At 40.2% G+C, this 16,158-nt stretch overlaps 1 protein-coding gene across 1 annotated transcript in view; it reads left to right on the top strand.

The window, feature by feature from the left end:
* Positions 1 to 834: 834 nt before the first annotated feature.
* Positions 835 to 16,158, top strand: part of LDAH (lipid droplet associated hydrolase) — a gene marked incomplete at its 5' end in the record, with an annotated part of 126,184 nt that continues 110,860 nt past the window's right edge. The window contains one exon of the mRNA XM_082480942.1: positions 835 to 988. Coding sequence (XP_082337068.1) covers positions 835 to 988 — 154 coding nt within the window. The remainder of the gene's footprint in view (positions 989 to 16,158) is intronic.

The following is a 16,158-nucleotide window of genomic DNA, read 5'->3' as shown; positions in this document are numbered from 1 at the left end:
ATAGCCTATTAGGACATAAGGATTTTTCATATATGATAAATGCATGAACTGATGAACACACCTTGTTTATTTGACAGCATACTATTTTATTTCCCATTACTGCATTCAGGTAATGAAATAAGTTAAGGAAAGTTATAAAAGTAAGCATAAATATTTGCCTGAACTGATCAAATCTTGATTAGCTTTAACTGACAAAGACTCCTCTTCTAATCCTTTGAAAATTTCTAGAGAAGTTATGCTGCACTTAAAATGTGGAGCCCACCTAGTGCTGGAAGGCAGTCTAGTAAATAGTGTGTTCCTTTTGGCCTCTAGTATTTTCTTCTGGGGTTTATTCTGGTTGTTTTTTGTTGGAGTTTTGTTGTTGGTTGTTTTTAAGTGATGCTGTGCTCCAGTAGTTGACGCACACAGATCTTGCAAAGACCTTCACACAGTAGTTCTGTTTCCTTGGTATTTTTTCTTTTGTTTCCCTTCAAATAGCTTTCAGCTGAATCTTTTCAGTGGACAGTGTGAATAAGAAATTTAAAATTATTTATCTTTAAGGTAGAATAGCTCTTATTGTCCAGTTCATCACCATGCATTTCTGTGACAATACCTGATAGATGCTTTCTGTCATATAGTAGTAGTGTATCAACTTATATGACCTATTTGAACATCAAATACTGAATTGGGCCTCTCTTTACTGGAGATGGCAGCTGTTTGGGGAGGACTGGTTTTTTGTTTGTATTTTTGTTTGTTTGTTTGTTTTTTCTGTGGGAAGGTGTAATAGCAAAGAGCCAGCTATGTAAATATTTGCTGACCTGTTATAACACTATCTTATTCTGTCTAGCAGCAAAGATGAGGTCAGCATCAGAAGAGCCAGTCCCATTACATGAAGAATTTATCTACTGCTGCGGAGCTGCTACCCATGTCTTAAAGTGTGGGCCCTGGAAAGACCTCTCAAAAGATGAAAGTAAAAATCTACCCAGGCTCTTATTCATGATTATACCTGGTAAGGGTTTTTTTGTTGTTGTTGTTTAAGTCTGGAAATGCATTGATTGGAGTTCAATTAGATTTAATTTCAAAAATCTCACTGGATAAGTGGTAGAACATGGCCCATGCATATGGCCAAAAAATCAGTACTATTGCAATGGTGTCATTTCTCTGTTATATTTGTTACCTGTATTCATAATGGTGACATAAGGTAAAACTGAGAAATTAGGATGTCTCACTCATTTACTCTGTGGTGGCGTTTTGCTGATGGTATTGCATTTCTTGTTTTGGTTTGGTTTGTTTTTTTCCCATTGCTCTCTTTCAGATGTGTCAGCTATGTGCCAACTGAAAGATGAAGTTTAAAATATACGAGGGAAAATTCTGGATACAGTAGTTTTTTAAAGTTTTCTTTTTTTACAGTAGAAGTTTTTTAACTGAGATTTTTGCACATTTTTATGATAAGCCTCTTGAACTCAATGAGAATCTTATAGTTCTGAGTTATATGTAAATCTGGTCATCTTAAAATGAAAGCTCTAAACTTTCATTTAGCGTATGTTAAAATTAATGGAGAATTCCTAAATTCTTTGAAGTCTGCCAATGAACTGTAGGAGTTCTGCCATTAGCAAAAGTAGAGCTTGAGCCCTCTCAGTTACAGATATTGAATCTTTCACTGCCTTAGAGTCTGCAGATTTCTAATACTTCCTATAGTTTATTTAAAAGTTTTGGATACTATTGTTACTTCCCCAAAATTAGTGGTGCAAATAATGGCTTTTCTGATTACCCACATCTCTGGCGTACTGTTTCTGTTTATGTTGCTGTTTATGTGCCAGTGAGTGGGTTGGTCCTTACTTAGCGGTGAACGAGAGCACAGGTTCCATTTTTCTTTTTTTTTGGTTTTGGAACCTGCATGGAATATTTTATGTTAGTTTCTTTGGGCACAATGATTTTATGCCCTTGCCTCCTGGAGTTGAATAATAGTGTAACTTTTAACCCAGTGACAGTGAAGTTTAAATTCTTTCCTTAACTGAAAAGAAGAAATAAGGCTCCTATCATTGCATCTTGCTACTGTTTCATGGGAACAACTTTTTAAGCCAAATACTGCATAGTGTAACTTCTTATTAAAAGACTATCTGTGTGGATCCAGATCGTGAAACAGTTTTCTGGAGGTACAGGCCTGATTTGATGCTTTTCAGTTGCTGCTTTCTTCCAGTTAAGGCATTTCTGGAAGGCTTAAATTAACAGCTAAGTTAAGGGTTTCTTTTTCCCCCAAGTTCTGGAGCTTTCACCTGTCTTCAGGTTGTGATGCCTTTGTGTTTGGATTGGTAGTAGAGCCTGTAACTAGGGTAAATCTGTAAAGCTAACATATCAGTAGAAAGATTTGTAGGGGAAGAGCACAAAAGTCAAACGTTAGCATCCAAGGCAAGGTACCTCTGCAAGGCATGTAAGTTATTCTGCTCAAAATATACTGAGACTTTATGGGCTCTGTATTCATCACAGGAAACTTTTCATGCAAGAAAATATAGTGGCAGGGCTACATGGAGCTTATTTCCTGCAGAACAGTTCTGTGAAGACTCCTTAATAACATCTTACATTAACTAGATGGATATCCAGAAATAGACATCAGTGAAATATTCAGTGTGCTTCTGTCATGGTCTGCAGTCTTTTGCAAGCAGCTGATTTATGGTTTTGCTCTTATTTCAGAATTATATTGGTAACAAACTGGAAGTTCTCTCACTAAGAAAACAGTTAAAAACACAGCAACCACAATAATGCTATCTTCTTTTTAGATAACCAAATTCAGTAGTGAATCAAGTTACCCAAGCTCCTTGCTGTGGCTGGCAGGGAGCTGACTAGGATCTGGCATAACACAGTGCAGTTTTGCTTCTCATAAATCAAATATTGTTTTCCTACTGGTATATGCCTCATTTTTAGCCTTCAAGGGAAATTCTGTCTGCCAACACAAAAAACACAGCCTTATGAGAGATCCGGACATTTGGGTCATCTGGCAACACGTTCGTGTACCTAAACAGTTAGGATTAGATAGCATTCCCCTCATGCTTTCGTAACTTCCCGAGTATGAAATGTGGAGCCATTCTGGAGTCCAGCAATTTTCACACTTGAAAGGCATGTATCCCTAGTTGAGATTCTTTATGGAATGAAACGGGCAAAAGGATAGTTTGGTACAGGTCAAGGAAAGAAATAACCAGACAAGGGCAACTCTCACTCAAAAAGGAGAGTACGCACAGCCAAGTGTTCGGTGATCTGAACCGAACGTGGTTAGTCCTACTTACTGCATGTGATACATTGTTTTGCGCATTAAACTGCTCTGGTGCATGCTTTTCCAGTCTTAATGAAATTCATGCATATGCTTTTGTTTATATGTAATCAAACAATGGGGTTGGGGGGTGCATATAACAGGGAAAGATGATAAAATTCTCAGCTTCTGCTGGAACCTAATTGTTGCAAGAGATTTGAGAATAAATCCTATATACTTATTTTCTTTTTGTTTTTTTTTTTTTTTTTAGTCAGACTTCATAGTAGGGAGGATTTCTCTCTGGTCTGACATATTCTTTTAAAAAAAGGGGGAAGGGGGAGGACGCTGACTCCAAAACATTCCTCTACTCTGAAACCAATGGCAGAATTCCCATTGACTTTAAATGAGGCAGGATTCTGCCTCCTGAGGACTGATAGCTCACTGTGCTTGAAGCAGTTGGAATACAGAACATGCAGCAGAGTTCAATCTCATTTAACTCCAACAAGCTAATGTTTTTATTAATGGCAGTCTGTGTAAACTTATCATTTGAATAAAGTTTTTAATGTGCACTTTTTGTCCATAATGGTTTTTCCCTGTGTAAGCAAAAGAGTGTGTATAGGAGTAATAATGTGTTTACTGAAGTAATTACTGTGTAAAAGTCTGGGTTTTTTTCTCAGTCCAGAAGATATGCATATACTTGTTTGCCTTTCTTAATATGAGTTCTTTTCTATTAAAATCGATGAGATTTACTCATGAGAGTAAAATTAAATGTGTACAGTTGAAGGATCAGGTCCATGGCTTTCTGGAAATGTAGGCGTTATGGAAAGGACAGGAATTACGTTTTTTTCCTCTTGTGTCATAAAGGTCTATTTTCCTTTTTGCAGTGTTTGTTTAGTGTAAAATTAGCAGTGAAGTATAAAATCTACTACAGCAGTATTTAACCTTGCTTGGGTTCATTGAAAACCAGGATCCACAAAGTGTAATGGAACATTATTTTTTTTTTTATACCGTTTTAAGAGTATCTGTCTATTTGTGTCTGTGTATTTATGAAACATTTAACTGTGTAAATAAAGTACAAATTCTAAAACCACTGTGCTGTTTAGCTCATGAAGTTTTGCTATTCATCAAGTTTTTCTTGCATTTCATTGCAGGAGTGCATTGCAATGCATTCGTTCCAGGCTTTGTAAATTTTGTTACCATTGCTGTAAGCTAGGCCATTTTGGTATTTGCAGTCTTGTACTTGGGAATCTTAGTTCATGGTCGGTAATGTAAATAATATTTTTTTTTTTTTTTCAGTAAAGCATGCTACCCAAGTTTTGTTCATTAATTAATATCCAGAAATAATTTCAGAACTCGGTTCTTTGGCATGCACGCAGAATACTCCCTATGCTTGCCAAGTTTCTTGATCTGCCTGCTTGCTGTTGGATTGCTGCTGGGTTATTGGATCATTTCATTGTTTTACCAGCTCATGCAGTGACTTGATGTTTAAGGCCTATGAGGACTTAACCAGACACTTTTTTAAAAGTATAAACATTTAATCTCCTGAGCTAATCCTCTTAGTCAAGAGTTGCTTGTGGTTTTCCACACAACAGAAAGTGAGGGCTTAGATTCTGATCTTGTCCTAGGATGTACTTAACATCAACAAGACTGTTGACTCTTGAAGACTACTGAACTATTTTTCAGCAGTGAAAACAGTACAAACAAATTGCCTGGATTATGACAAGTCTTTAATATGTTCTCCTTGGAAGTTAGACTTCCTGTTAGCTTTAAAGTCTTTGAAGTTCTATTTTAGATTGTAATGCAGGGACTCTGAAAAGCTTTCAGTACGTTATCTGGCTTTGTCTTCATCTGCTGTTTTGATATTTAACATCATCACCCTCAACATTTGCATAAGAAAAGTTATATTAAGAATCACTATATAATAATACTTTGCACTAAAACTTATTGTATAGCCCTGAAGCTCACTTCCTTTGTATTTTGCTTTTTTGGCTCCCACTAAAACAGCTTTTTTAGAGTTGTTAATCATTCCCTCTGCTCAGCTGTTACTGGAATGAATAGTTTTTCAGAGGTCTACTGTCACCACCAAGACCAAGGGGTGTGCTTAATAATATAAGAATCTTATTTCCTCTTTCTACAAACTGTGTAGAGCATGCTTACTTCAATTCTCTTCAATTTGGTTTTAGAATGTGCTTTGATTCAAGATTTATGTTATTAAATGTGCTTGTTGGTATGTAATCTGTATGTTACAACCATTCGTCTACAAAAACTCTGTTGGATCTAGTCCTGGTATTGGCAGATTAGGTTGCAGTATGTAGCTTCTGGCAACCTTGGCCAGAATGTAAGCCAGATTCTTGTATGAGAATCTTGGTACTTAATATGCGATTAAATCAATAAAAAGGAGATACATCAGAACTGTTTGTGAAGCAAAATCTGATTTTGGAGTGGACACCACCGAGTTGCTCAAGGAAGATACTTCCATCCTCTCAGACATTATTTTTTAAGTCAGCAGCCATTGTCTCCTCCCCTGGGGCACAGTAGTGTTCACTGTTTGCCTTTGAAATACAACTGGAGGAAAGGGGAATGCTGCTGGCACTGGACAGCCAGGTTATGAGGAAAGATGACTTTTTACATCCTGGGCAAGGGGATTTCTGGGTTCTGGGTCATGTTCTTTTCTGTAGGCTTTATGCTCACAGTCACTGAATAAGCTCCAGCAACAATTCTATGAAAAAAGTCGAGAACCTGTTCTATCTGAATGCATTAGGCAGCAAAAGCTGCTTTTTTAGTCTTTCTGGTTTTGTGGTTTGGTTGTTTTTTTGACTGAATAGTGCCAGAGCAGCAGCAGTAGGAAAAAACTTCTGTCCAGCCTTACCTTATCTTTTACCTCTGCAGTTTTGTCACTATCAGCCTGCTTATAAGAGCTCTCCTGTGGTTTGTTTTGTTTCATGTTTTTGTTTGCTTGTTTGTTTGTTTTTCGGGGGGTGGGGTGGTGGCGTTTGGCTTTTTTTGCAGGGTCAGGTGGGGTCCATGTTGCCTAGCTCAGAAAAGGACTCTAAGGCCCAATTTCATCTAGCCTAATATTGAACACCTAAGATGCTAAAGTAAGGAGCATAAATCCCCGGCTACTTTGTATAATCAGTAGCTAGGGATGGTCACTGCCATGAGCATTTCTGCCTACTGAGAGGTTCTGCCCTGAGATGTTGTGATGTCTCCAGCTGTGGAGATAATCAAAATTTGACTGGGTGCAGACCTGGGCAACCTGCTCTGGCTGACCCTGCGTGAGCAGGGGATGGGCTACGAGATCTCAGGTGATCCCTTCCGACTTCAATGATCCTGCAAATGTGACCCAGGGACTGGCCATCCAGGCTCCTTGTCCGGGTGTGGATCCTGATCTGGATTGATTTTTGGGGTACCTTCCAAAGGTAGTAAAGATAAGTATATGGATAATCTTAGATAAATACTTGATTAGAATTAGCTACTCTTTCAAGAGCTGTAATTTAAAGTACCTTCTCCTTGCCTTCACAGCCATACTGCATAGTAAGTGCCTTAACACTGAAACTGGGTTTCTTGAGTGTTAAGAACCAAACAAAATTAAAAATTGGTGAGGAATGAAGTATGGTACTTAAACATAGTATGGAAAGAGTATGCCAGAAGAGGGAGCTGTTTTAAAGATCAGAAAAACGTGTGTTTTTTGGAAACCTTATTGCTGTAGTAGCCACCTATACCATATAATAGCAGGCTTCAGGCTCTCACGTGAATGCGTAGGTAAGCACTGACTGTTTCTCTACTGTTTGCATATCACAAAAAAAAATTAGTAGTTTTATAAGACTATTCATGTGTCAGTGATTGATCAGTTATGTTGGTTCTTGAGGATCATAAAAATGCCATTTACTTGCATTAGGAGGAGTGAAATAAAGGAAGTCCAGTTAGGGCAGAGAATAAAAGGATTGGAGTGCTGCGGCTTCTTTGTTCACATTTGCAAAATTTATATAATCTATCACCCGAGTCTCTAAACTAGCATTCAGTTACAATCAGCTAACACTGAGTAAATTAACAATAAAAGCACAGCTGCATAGAGTGAGAAAACAAACACTTCCTCTCCTGGAATGTTTAAATCATTGACCAACTCCATGGGCAGCTCCACTTTTAGTGATTGTGTGAATTTCTTGTGCCAGGACATCTATCACCTTCTGATGTACAGCAGTAAGTACCCAAAAGACATTAAGGAAAATAACTAATCACATCTAAGTACTTCAGGTCTTTATTAAAGGAATCATTCATTTAACTTTGGATTTTGGTGGTTTGGATTAAGTAATGCTTTTAGATGCAATGAGAATTTTGAGGTGAAAGTCATAGAGTGTAACTGCACTCGTGCTGATGTTGAAATAAACTACACAGGAATCCTGTTTACATACTAACGTGCGCTTTATTTTGCTTAATCCTGTATCACTTAGTTTTGATGACCTAAAGATGATGTTGAAAAGCTGTTTCCTGTGTGGATATATATTTTCCATATTAACACTGTGCTTTATGTATTTGTCTTCATTTACCTCTACTAGTGTAAGATACAAGAAGTTGCATGGGTTCTATTACCTTTGCTTGTTTTGACCATACCTTCCAAAGTAGAGCAGTGCTTCTATTGTCCATCCTCAGCTGAAGCAACAGACCAGGGAAGGGAAATTTAGATGCTCAAAAATGAAGATGATGTTATTTAATGCACTTGGTCCAGGGAATCAACTTAAGGATCTTGTTTGGTTGGAGTCTTGGCCTCATTCACAAGCCATGTGGAGGATTACACAGCTCAGAATGGCATCTAGTCCAGCGGGCATGCTTGAGTCACGTGTGCTAATCAGCAGGAACCAAAGTAGTTTCAGTTTTGCATTTAAAATTCAGTCTTGTGGTAGATGTTTATATCCATACAGCTGAGCAGGATCCCCTCTCTGTGTATACAGATACTCTATTTATTTATTTAAGAAGGGCTCCTCTTTTACATATTAGCTTAGCAGCAGCGTTCATCTGTTCTGTAGCATTTGCAGTACTTGAAATTGAATTTAATCCTGAAGATATTATACAGTATTCACTGTAGAACATCATGCCTGACTGCGTGTTAGCCAGGAGAGAAGAATAGTGAAGCTGCAGACCTTTGACAGAGAGAGGAAGAGAAAGGATATGCTCTTTTATCATGGCTTCTCCTGTACAACTACAGCATAGGACTTGAAACAATCACTTGATTCTTTGAATATGTTACTTGCCTGCTGGGCTGCTCTTCAGACTGGCTCTGAGAAAGCTAGCTGGTGTCCCTAAAATTTTCAATACTGTCTCTCCCTGTACCCATCTGTCTGTGTTATGACCTTACGTGATCAACATCACATAATCGAAGTATTCCTGGAAAGTCTCTACCATTCCCTGCTTTATTAGCAGGTGAGACTGAAGTCACTGAACCTCTGTTTGGATTTAAGGAGGCTGGGTGGCAGGACTGGGCTATTCATAGAGCTCTTGCCTTCAGGTAGCTTTTAGAACCATCAGGTAAGCTATAAAAGCAGACATTGCTGAGTCTAAAGTAGTGTGGAAGTCAGAAACAGTAGTGTGGCAGTTAGAAATTGTAGAGAGTATATTAAGACCCACCGGGAGCTGGAAATCTAAGAGCTTAGTGCTTGGAGCACTTAGAAAACATCCTAAGGCCATTATTTCACAATCCAAAATGTTTGTCAACAATACTGGCATAAGGTATTCCTGTTCCCACCACACTGTGCCACTCCACCCCTCGGTTATGCCAGAACAATAGTTTGAGAGATCATGCTGTGAATTAAATAAATACATACATTTATTTCTGGGGTCTTTTTAAAGCTGGAACAGTTCCCTGTTTGGGTTCACAGCATGGCCCTGCAGAGTTGTGCCAGTGTAATTCAGGGGCTGGTAAGCCATGGTAGGGGGGTGGGAATGGCAGTCAGGGGAGAAGGTGGGAGTTCCTTCAGCTGGACTTGCTGCAGAACTTTATGTTGTTAAATTATGGTGTCAGTCCACGACATGCAGCACATATATGTGGGTTCACACACTCAGTCTTAAGACTTCTCTGGAAAGAGTTGGTACCCCACCAGTCACACCAGGTGGTAGTGATTTGCTGAGAATGCCCCTCCCTTGAGGCTTCTGCTTTTGTTTACACTGCAACTCCAGATGAAGCTGCCAACTCTTTGCATTTGACCCTGAGTTCTCAGATTTTGACATGGAGAATTTGTATTTTACATTGCTTTGAATTTATTTTTTTTTCCTGAATGAAAAAATTGTCAGTGGGAAAGCAGCTTTCTTCATCTCCAGTAACTGGTCTATATGATGCAAAAGCAATCAATAAGAAAAGACTACAGTGTAGAGTTCAAAGCTTGTGTAGTGTAGCAATCGTATAATAGTTTGGGTTGGAGTGGACCTTTAAAGGTCATTTAGTCCAACCCGCTGCAATGAGCAGGGACATCTTCAACTAGATCAGGTTGCTCAGAGCCCCACCCAACCTAACCTGGAATGTTTCCAGGGATAGGGGATCTACCACCTCTCTGGGCAACCTGGGCCAGTGTTTCACCACCCTCGGCATAAAAAATTTCTTCCCTATATCTAGTCTGAATCTTCCCTCTTTTAGTTTAAAGCCATTACCCCTTGTCCTATCGCAACAGGCCCTGCTAAAAAGTGTGTCTCCATCTTTCCTGTAGGTCCCTTTTAGGTACTGAAAGGCCACAGTAAGGTCTCCCTGGAGCCTTCTCTTCTCCAGGCTGAACAGCCCCAACTCTCTCAGCCTGTCTTCACAGGAGAAGTGCTCCAGCCCTCTGATCATTTCTGAGGTCCATCTCCGGACCCACTCCAACAGGTCTTTCCTGTTCTGAGCGCTCCAGAGCTGGATGCAGGACTCCAGGTGGGGTCTCAGCAGAGCAGAGCAAAGGGGCAGAATCACCTCCCTTGACCTGCTGGCCACTCTTCTATTGATGCAGCCCAGGATAAGGTTGGCCTTCTGTGCTACGCGTGCACATTGTTGGCTCATGTCCAGCTTTTCATCCACCAGTACCCCAAGTCCTTCCTGGCAGGACTGCTCTGAATCCCTTCATCACCCAGCCTGTATCAATACCAGGAGTTGCCCTGACCCAGGTGTAGGACCTTGCACTTGGCTTTGTTGTACCTCATGAGGTTTACATGGGCCTGTATTTCAAGCCTGTCCAAGTCCCTCTGGATGGCATCCTGTCCCTCAGGCATGTCTACAGTACCTCTCATTTTAGTGTCATCTGCAAACTTCCCAAAGGTGCGCTTGATCCCACTGTCTATGTCATTGATGAAGGTATTAAACAGTACTGGTCCCAATATGGACCCCTGAGGGACACCACTTGTCACTGATCTCCATCTGGACACCCAGCAGTTGACCACTACCCTCTAGATGTGACCATCCAACCGATTCTTCATCCACAGAACAGTCCACCCATCAAATCTATCTCTCTCCAAGGTCACTAGGTTCATCAGGCAAGACTTGCCCTTGGTGAAGCCATGCTGGCTGTCTCAAATCACCTCCCTGTCTTCCGTGTGCCTTAGCATAGCTTCTAGGAGGATCTATTCCATGATCTTCCCAGGCACAGAGGGGGGGCTGACAGGTTGGTAGTTCCCAGGGTCCTTCTTTCTACCCTTTTCAAAAAGGGAGGCAATGTTTCCCTTTTTCCAGTCACTGGGGACTTCACCTGACTACCATAGCTTTTCAAATATCATGAAGCATGGCTTGGCAGCCACGTCAACCAATTCCCTCAGGACTCTGGGATGCATCTTGTCAGGTCCCATAGACATGGTTCCTCACGTGGTCATGAACCTGATCTCTTACAGTGAGAGGGACTTTGCTCCCCCAGTCCCTGCCTTGCGGTCCATCCAATCAAGAGGTGTGGGGAAAGAGGTTGCCTGTGAAGACTGAGGCAAAAAAGTTATTGAAGACCTCCCCCTTCTCCACGTCTGTTGTTACAGTTTGCCAGTCTTGCTCTTCAGTGGGGCTATGCTTGCTTTGACCTTCCTTTTCTGGCTGACATACCTGTAGAAGCCCTTCTTATTATTCTTTGCATCCCTTGCCAAGTTCAGCTCCAGCCGTGCCGTGGCCTTCCTGACCCCATCCCTACACAACCAGGCAGCATCCCTATTCTCTTCCCAGGATACCTGTCCCTGCTTCCACTGCCTGTGCGTTTCCTTCTTGCCTTTTAGTTTGACCAGCAGGTCTTGGCTCAGCCATGCCTGTCTCTTGCCTTCCTGTCCTGATTTCTTACACCTGGGTATTGAGAGCTCTTGTGCTCTAAGGAAAGCATCCTTAAAGATCTGCCAGCTCTGTTCTGCTCCCTTGTTCGTGAGGGTGGTTTCCCAGGGGATCCTATTGACTAATTCCTTGAAGAGCTGGAATTTTGCTTTCCTAAAATTCAGGGTCCTGACTTTACTCTTTGCCTGACCCATACCCCTCAGGACTGCAAACTCCAGCAGTGCATGATCACTGCAGCCCAGGCTGCCTCCAGTCTTGACGTCACCGATTAGCTCACTAGCGTTGGTGATCATTAGGTCCAGTATTGCATCCCCTCTGGTGGGTCTGTCTGGTACCTGGCTTAAGAAGTTATCTGGGATGCACTCCAGGAATCTCCTGGATTGCCTACAGCTCATGGTGCTATTTTTCCAGCAGATGTTGAGGTGGTTGAAGTCCCTCAGCAGGATGAGAGCCTGAGAGCGTGTTGCCTCCTGTAACTGGAGTAAGAAGGCTTCGTCAATAGGTATCAGTGCAGGTAGAAGGGTCTACATAGAGCATGATAACACGTTTTCCTCTTTCCCTATGACAACAGGTGGTCTTGTCAGCAGATAAAGTAGATAGAGCACAGCTTTCTATTTCAATGAGTCATAAACACAGCAAAACTTTTAAATCACATGCTTGCATGGTTTGTGTATTATACATGACCATGTTTTTGAAATTTGCAGTTGAGCAGGAGCAAAAGCACGTGAAACCGCCTGTAACCCTGTCTTCCTGCTGCTTCCAAAGCCACTTCTTCCAACTTTTCTAGCCACTTCTTTATCTCTAGCATGAATATTCATGGATAAATTGTGAGATAAGTCTAATTTTCAGCTGACCACATATTTTCTCAGATGAAAATGCATATAAGGTACTGTTAACTGGTAGACTTCTTAGTGGTTAGTAATGCTTTAAATTTTATGCATAGATTATTTGATTTGTTTATTATTTCTCATAAAATGGGAATAATGAAATCTGAGTCAAGTGCTCGAGGACTTGTTGATGGGATGTGCTGTCTCAACTCATACCAAGGTTCTTTGGACACTCTCCACTTTATTTCACTGAGCTAAATGGTTTGACAACTTAAGAAAATTATTCTTGGGGGATAATGTTGGTTTGTATCTACCTGTTTTCTACTTTTAACCCCAATAAAGCTTTTAATACACCAGTCAATCTTCTTCAAATCTTTCTGAGAGGCAGGGGTTCAAAATTATAAAAGAATAATAATAATATGAAGGAGTTTTGATAGAAGACATACCTGCTGGTAGAGTACCCCCTGAAGGAAAGGTGTGTTTTCTATCGCATATTAGATATTAGAAAATACACTTCTTAGGACACTGCACTCCGTTATTTTTTCTGCTTACGGACTAGTTGTTTGTGACTAATATTTTAAAATATGCTGACAGTTGTTGTGCTTTGTTTACTGGGTCAGCCCACCAGCTTCCATTGTCTTTAGAAAAGAAAAAAAATAAATCATTACAAATAAAAACTTCCTCATGCAAAGAGGAGCCTGTATGTCAGATCTAGGCTTGAAATATGCCACTTTTGTTGAATTTCCCAGTGCTCCAGAAGTACCTCTGATGGGGGCTTGGCACAGTTGAACTTGTTAAGTTTGAGGAGGCAAAGCAATGACAGGATGGTTGAACATCCAACTGTGCTTGACAGTATATCCCTCCACTAAATCTGGGTGGCAGATGTGACTTCCTGAAGTGGCTTACTGAAATTTCTCAATCCGCAGGCTTCTCTTGGTGTCCTCTCCCTGCTAATGAGGCGTTGTTTTCAGCACGGGTCCTTCCTGCCTGGCTGTGTGCAGTGTAATCAGGAGTGGAAGTGATCCCTCTTGCAGCACGCAAGGGCTTGAGTTGGCCAGAGTTATGGAAAAGCTGTGTTCTAGGGTGTTTTGCTTGATTTGACCATTTAAAAAAGGATCTGTGTGTTTTCATATGGTGTCTGAGGCAGAAGGGAAGGAGAAATTACCTACTGAAGGACCTACCTATGAAGGACATCCAGTGTTTCTATGTGCATCATGTACAAATAATGCAATTAAAATGTTTAAAGCTACAGCACCAATGTATAACGTACTTCTTTCTTTCTGGCAGCTGCTGCCAGAAGTACCTCAACTGATACGGATTTGCTTTGATATTAAATAATTTGACGTAGTTATCTCAAAAAATAACAAAAAATAAGTATCTTCTTTCAGAATCTAGTTAACTCATCGCCTCATTTCTATCCCGATAGTAACTCATGGCTCATTGAAGCTGTATTAGAAATAAATTTGACCCATTATATTCAATATTTATGGAAAACAGTAGACCTAAAAATTCAGTAAGTCATAACTCTTGCTGATGTTTTTCTGTTAGGAGCACATTGGAAGATTTTGATCATTGTCCTGATTTCCATTTTTGAAAGCAATCCTTGATTATTCTTGATGGATTTAAAAACTGTCATAAGAATAACTATGTAGTAATACATACTTACTTATTGCCTTCCGCCTTTAAGTTTTAGATCTTTTATATCTGTTATCGCAGCCTTCTCTTAAGAGGCAGAATGTCTTCACCATAGGTCTTTAATGGCTAAACATTTGTGTTTGTCAAGGGACTTGTGTTTATGAATGAGGAAAGCGTTTGCCTGAATAAAGTGTTTGGGTTGAAGACTTCATGGAGCAGCTCCTCAGGAGCAGCACTAATAGCCTAATTACAAGGCCTTTTTCCTCAATTAGAGATACAGTGGTGTCAATGCAAGGAATTTTTTCCTAAGGTTGTGGATTGGTAAATCTTAGTTTATCCATATGCAGAACAGTTTGTTCTTTTGTCTTGAATTTCTGAAGACTGATAACAAATGCAAATGCAAAATTAGTTTTGCAAAATCACCTTAGACTGCTCATTTCAAATATTACATTCCCTTGCCAGTCTCGATACACAAAAATTGCAGAGACACATTTTCAGTCTCTTTTCAGAAATTAGCTGTCTTTATGTTCCCGGTTGCTATTTTTTTACCGTCTGTCATTTTATTCTAAAATTGATCATAAACACCCAAAACAAGCCCCAAAACCTAATAACCCCGAAGTGCCCAAACCTACGCTGTTCTTTTTTGTAACTCTGACCAATGGTACAGCATAGAGAGATCGGCAATACAGATACGAAAATGTACTTTCTGGTGCCTTTTGAAGGTGTAGTCTGCTTCTTCCCTGTATATTATTAAAAAGTGATCAAATCTGCAGAGCTGTTTGTCTGCATGTAACAAATAATTTGTGGTTATCTTTGGTTTGAATTATTTTTTCTTGTCTTTGTCTTTTTCCTGCTGATGTTGTCTCATCAGGGCTGTTGTTATTCAGATGTGTTTCATGGGCTTTCTTGTGAACCCATTTGACACCAAGTCTCGTGTTCCTCTTCTGCACACTTCCTTTGTTCTCCCCCGTGCTTTCAGAAGGAGATTTGTTTTCTGCTGGTCCAATTCTTCTTCAGCCCCTGAAGCCAGCTGAAAAATTCCCGCTGGGAATTCTAGACCCAGTGCAGAGCTCACTGCAGCCTCTCTGCCAGCACCGGTTGTAGTACAGATTGGATCAGAGACCAACCACATCTGGGGTGTTAAAAGTAGTTAAAACTGTTTTCATCTGCATAAGCAAATGTTAAAGAGACTGTATGTGTAGGTGTGTACCAGGAAACTCAATTGGATGTGTTAATTTTTCATTTGCTGTGGAGAAAGTGGAACAAAAATTATTTAATTGTAAGCACTAGAAAATTCTGATTTCTACCTGTGAAAAATTCACTAGTCCATTATGAACTCCATTTTTTCAGTTTCATATCTCAATCTTAACTCCCTTCCAAGAACCATTAGTTTATAGGCATATTAAAAACATAATAAAATCAAGGCTTTTTGGTATTTATGTACCTGTCTTACCTGGTTCAAACATTAGAGGTAACTGTTGAAATACATCTGTGGACTTTATAACCCTTGCAGTATCACTTAATCACAAAGTCCAATAGGTTTGCAGTGGGCAAAATCAGGATTTCAGACTTTGTATCTTATGAGCCTGGATAGATGCAGTTAACCATTCACATGAGAAAACAGGCACGTACCGTCACAATTTGTAGCTGGGAAGTTTTATTCACAGGCTTCAGGCACAACTGTCACTGGGGCAAAACCAGCTGTGTTAGGTTAATTCAGGTTTATCAGCCGGTCCGTGGGATTTCTTTAGAGCTAAATGAATCCACATTTGTCCTAAAGGTGGAACAGCATTAGGAACAGCAGGCAAGCTTATTTGCCCTGCAAAATGCATATAAAGAATGTGTATTATAAAATCCTATATGTAAGTTTTATAGCTGTATCAAGCTAAAAACTCTGTGTGTGTGTATATATATGAGGAAAAAATGTGAAATGTTCTCGAAAAACCTCTCTAATAAGCTGTGTTACAGGCACCTGGCTGAATCCTTCAGAGATTCCCTATTTTCACAACCCAAGCAAATATATTAAGGTGCTTTCCAGCCAAATTCATGATTCCAGAGTCAGAGAGGATCAAACAGGGTTTTCACATGTGTTTCTGCATAACGTCCTTGTAATTGTTTGCTCTTTGGCTGATGCTGCTCCCCTGGTGTAGGGACTATATTGGAATACAGCACGAAGAATGCCAGTCCCCTAGACGTGCAAACAGGTGAAAGCTTAT

This window comes from Vanellus vanellus (genome assembly GCF_965231255.1).
Source record: "Vanellus vanellus genome assembly, chromosome: 3".
Taxonomy (NCBI): domain Eukaryota; kingdom Metazoa; phylum Chordata; class Aves; order Charadriiformes; family Charadriidae; genus Vanellus; species Vanellus vanellus.
The sequence above is the reverse complement of the archived record's forward strand: the minus strand, read 5'-3'. Positions and strand labels throughout refer to the sequence as shown.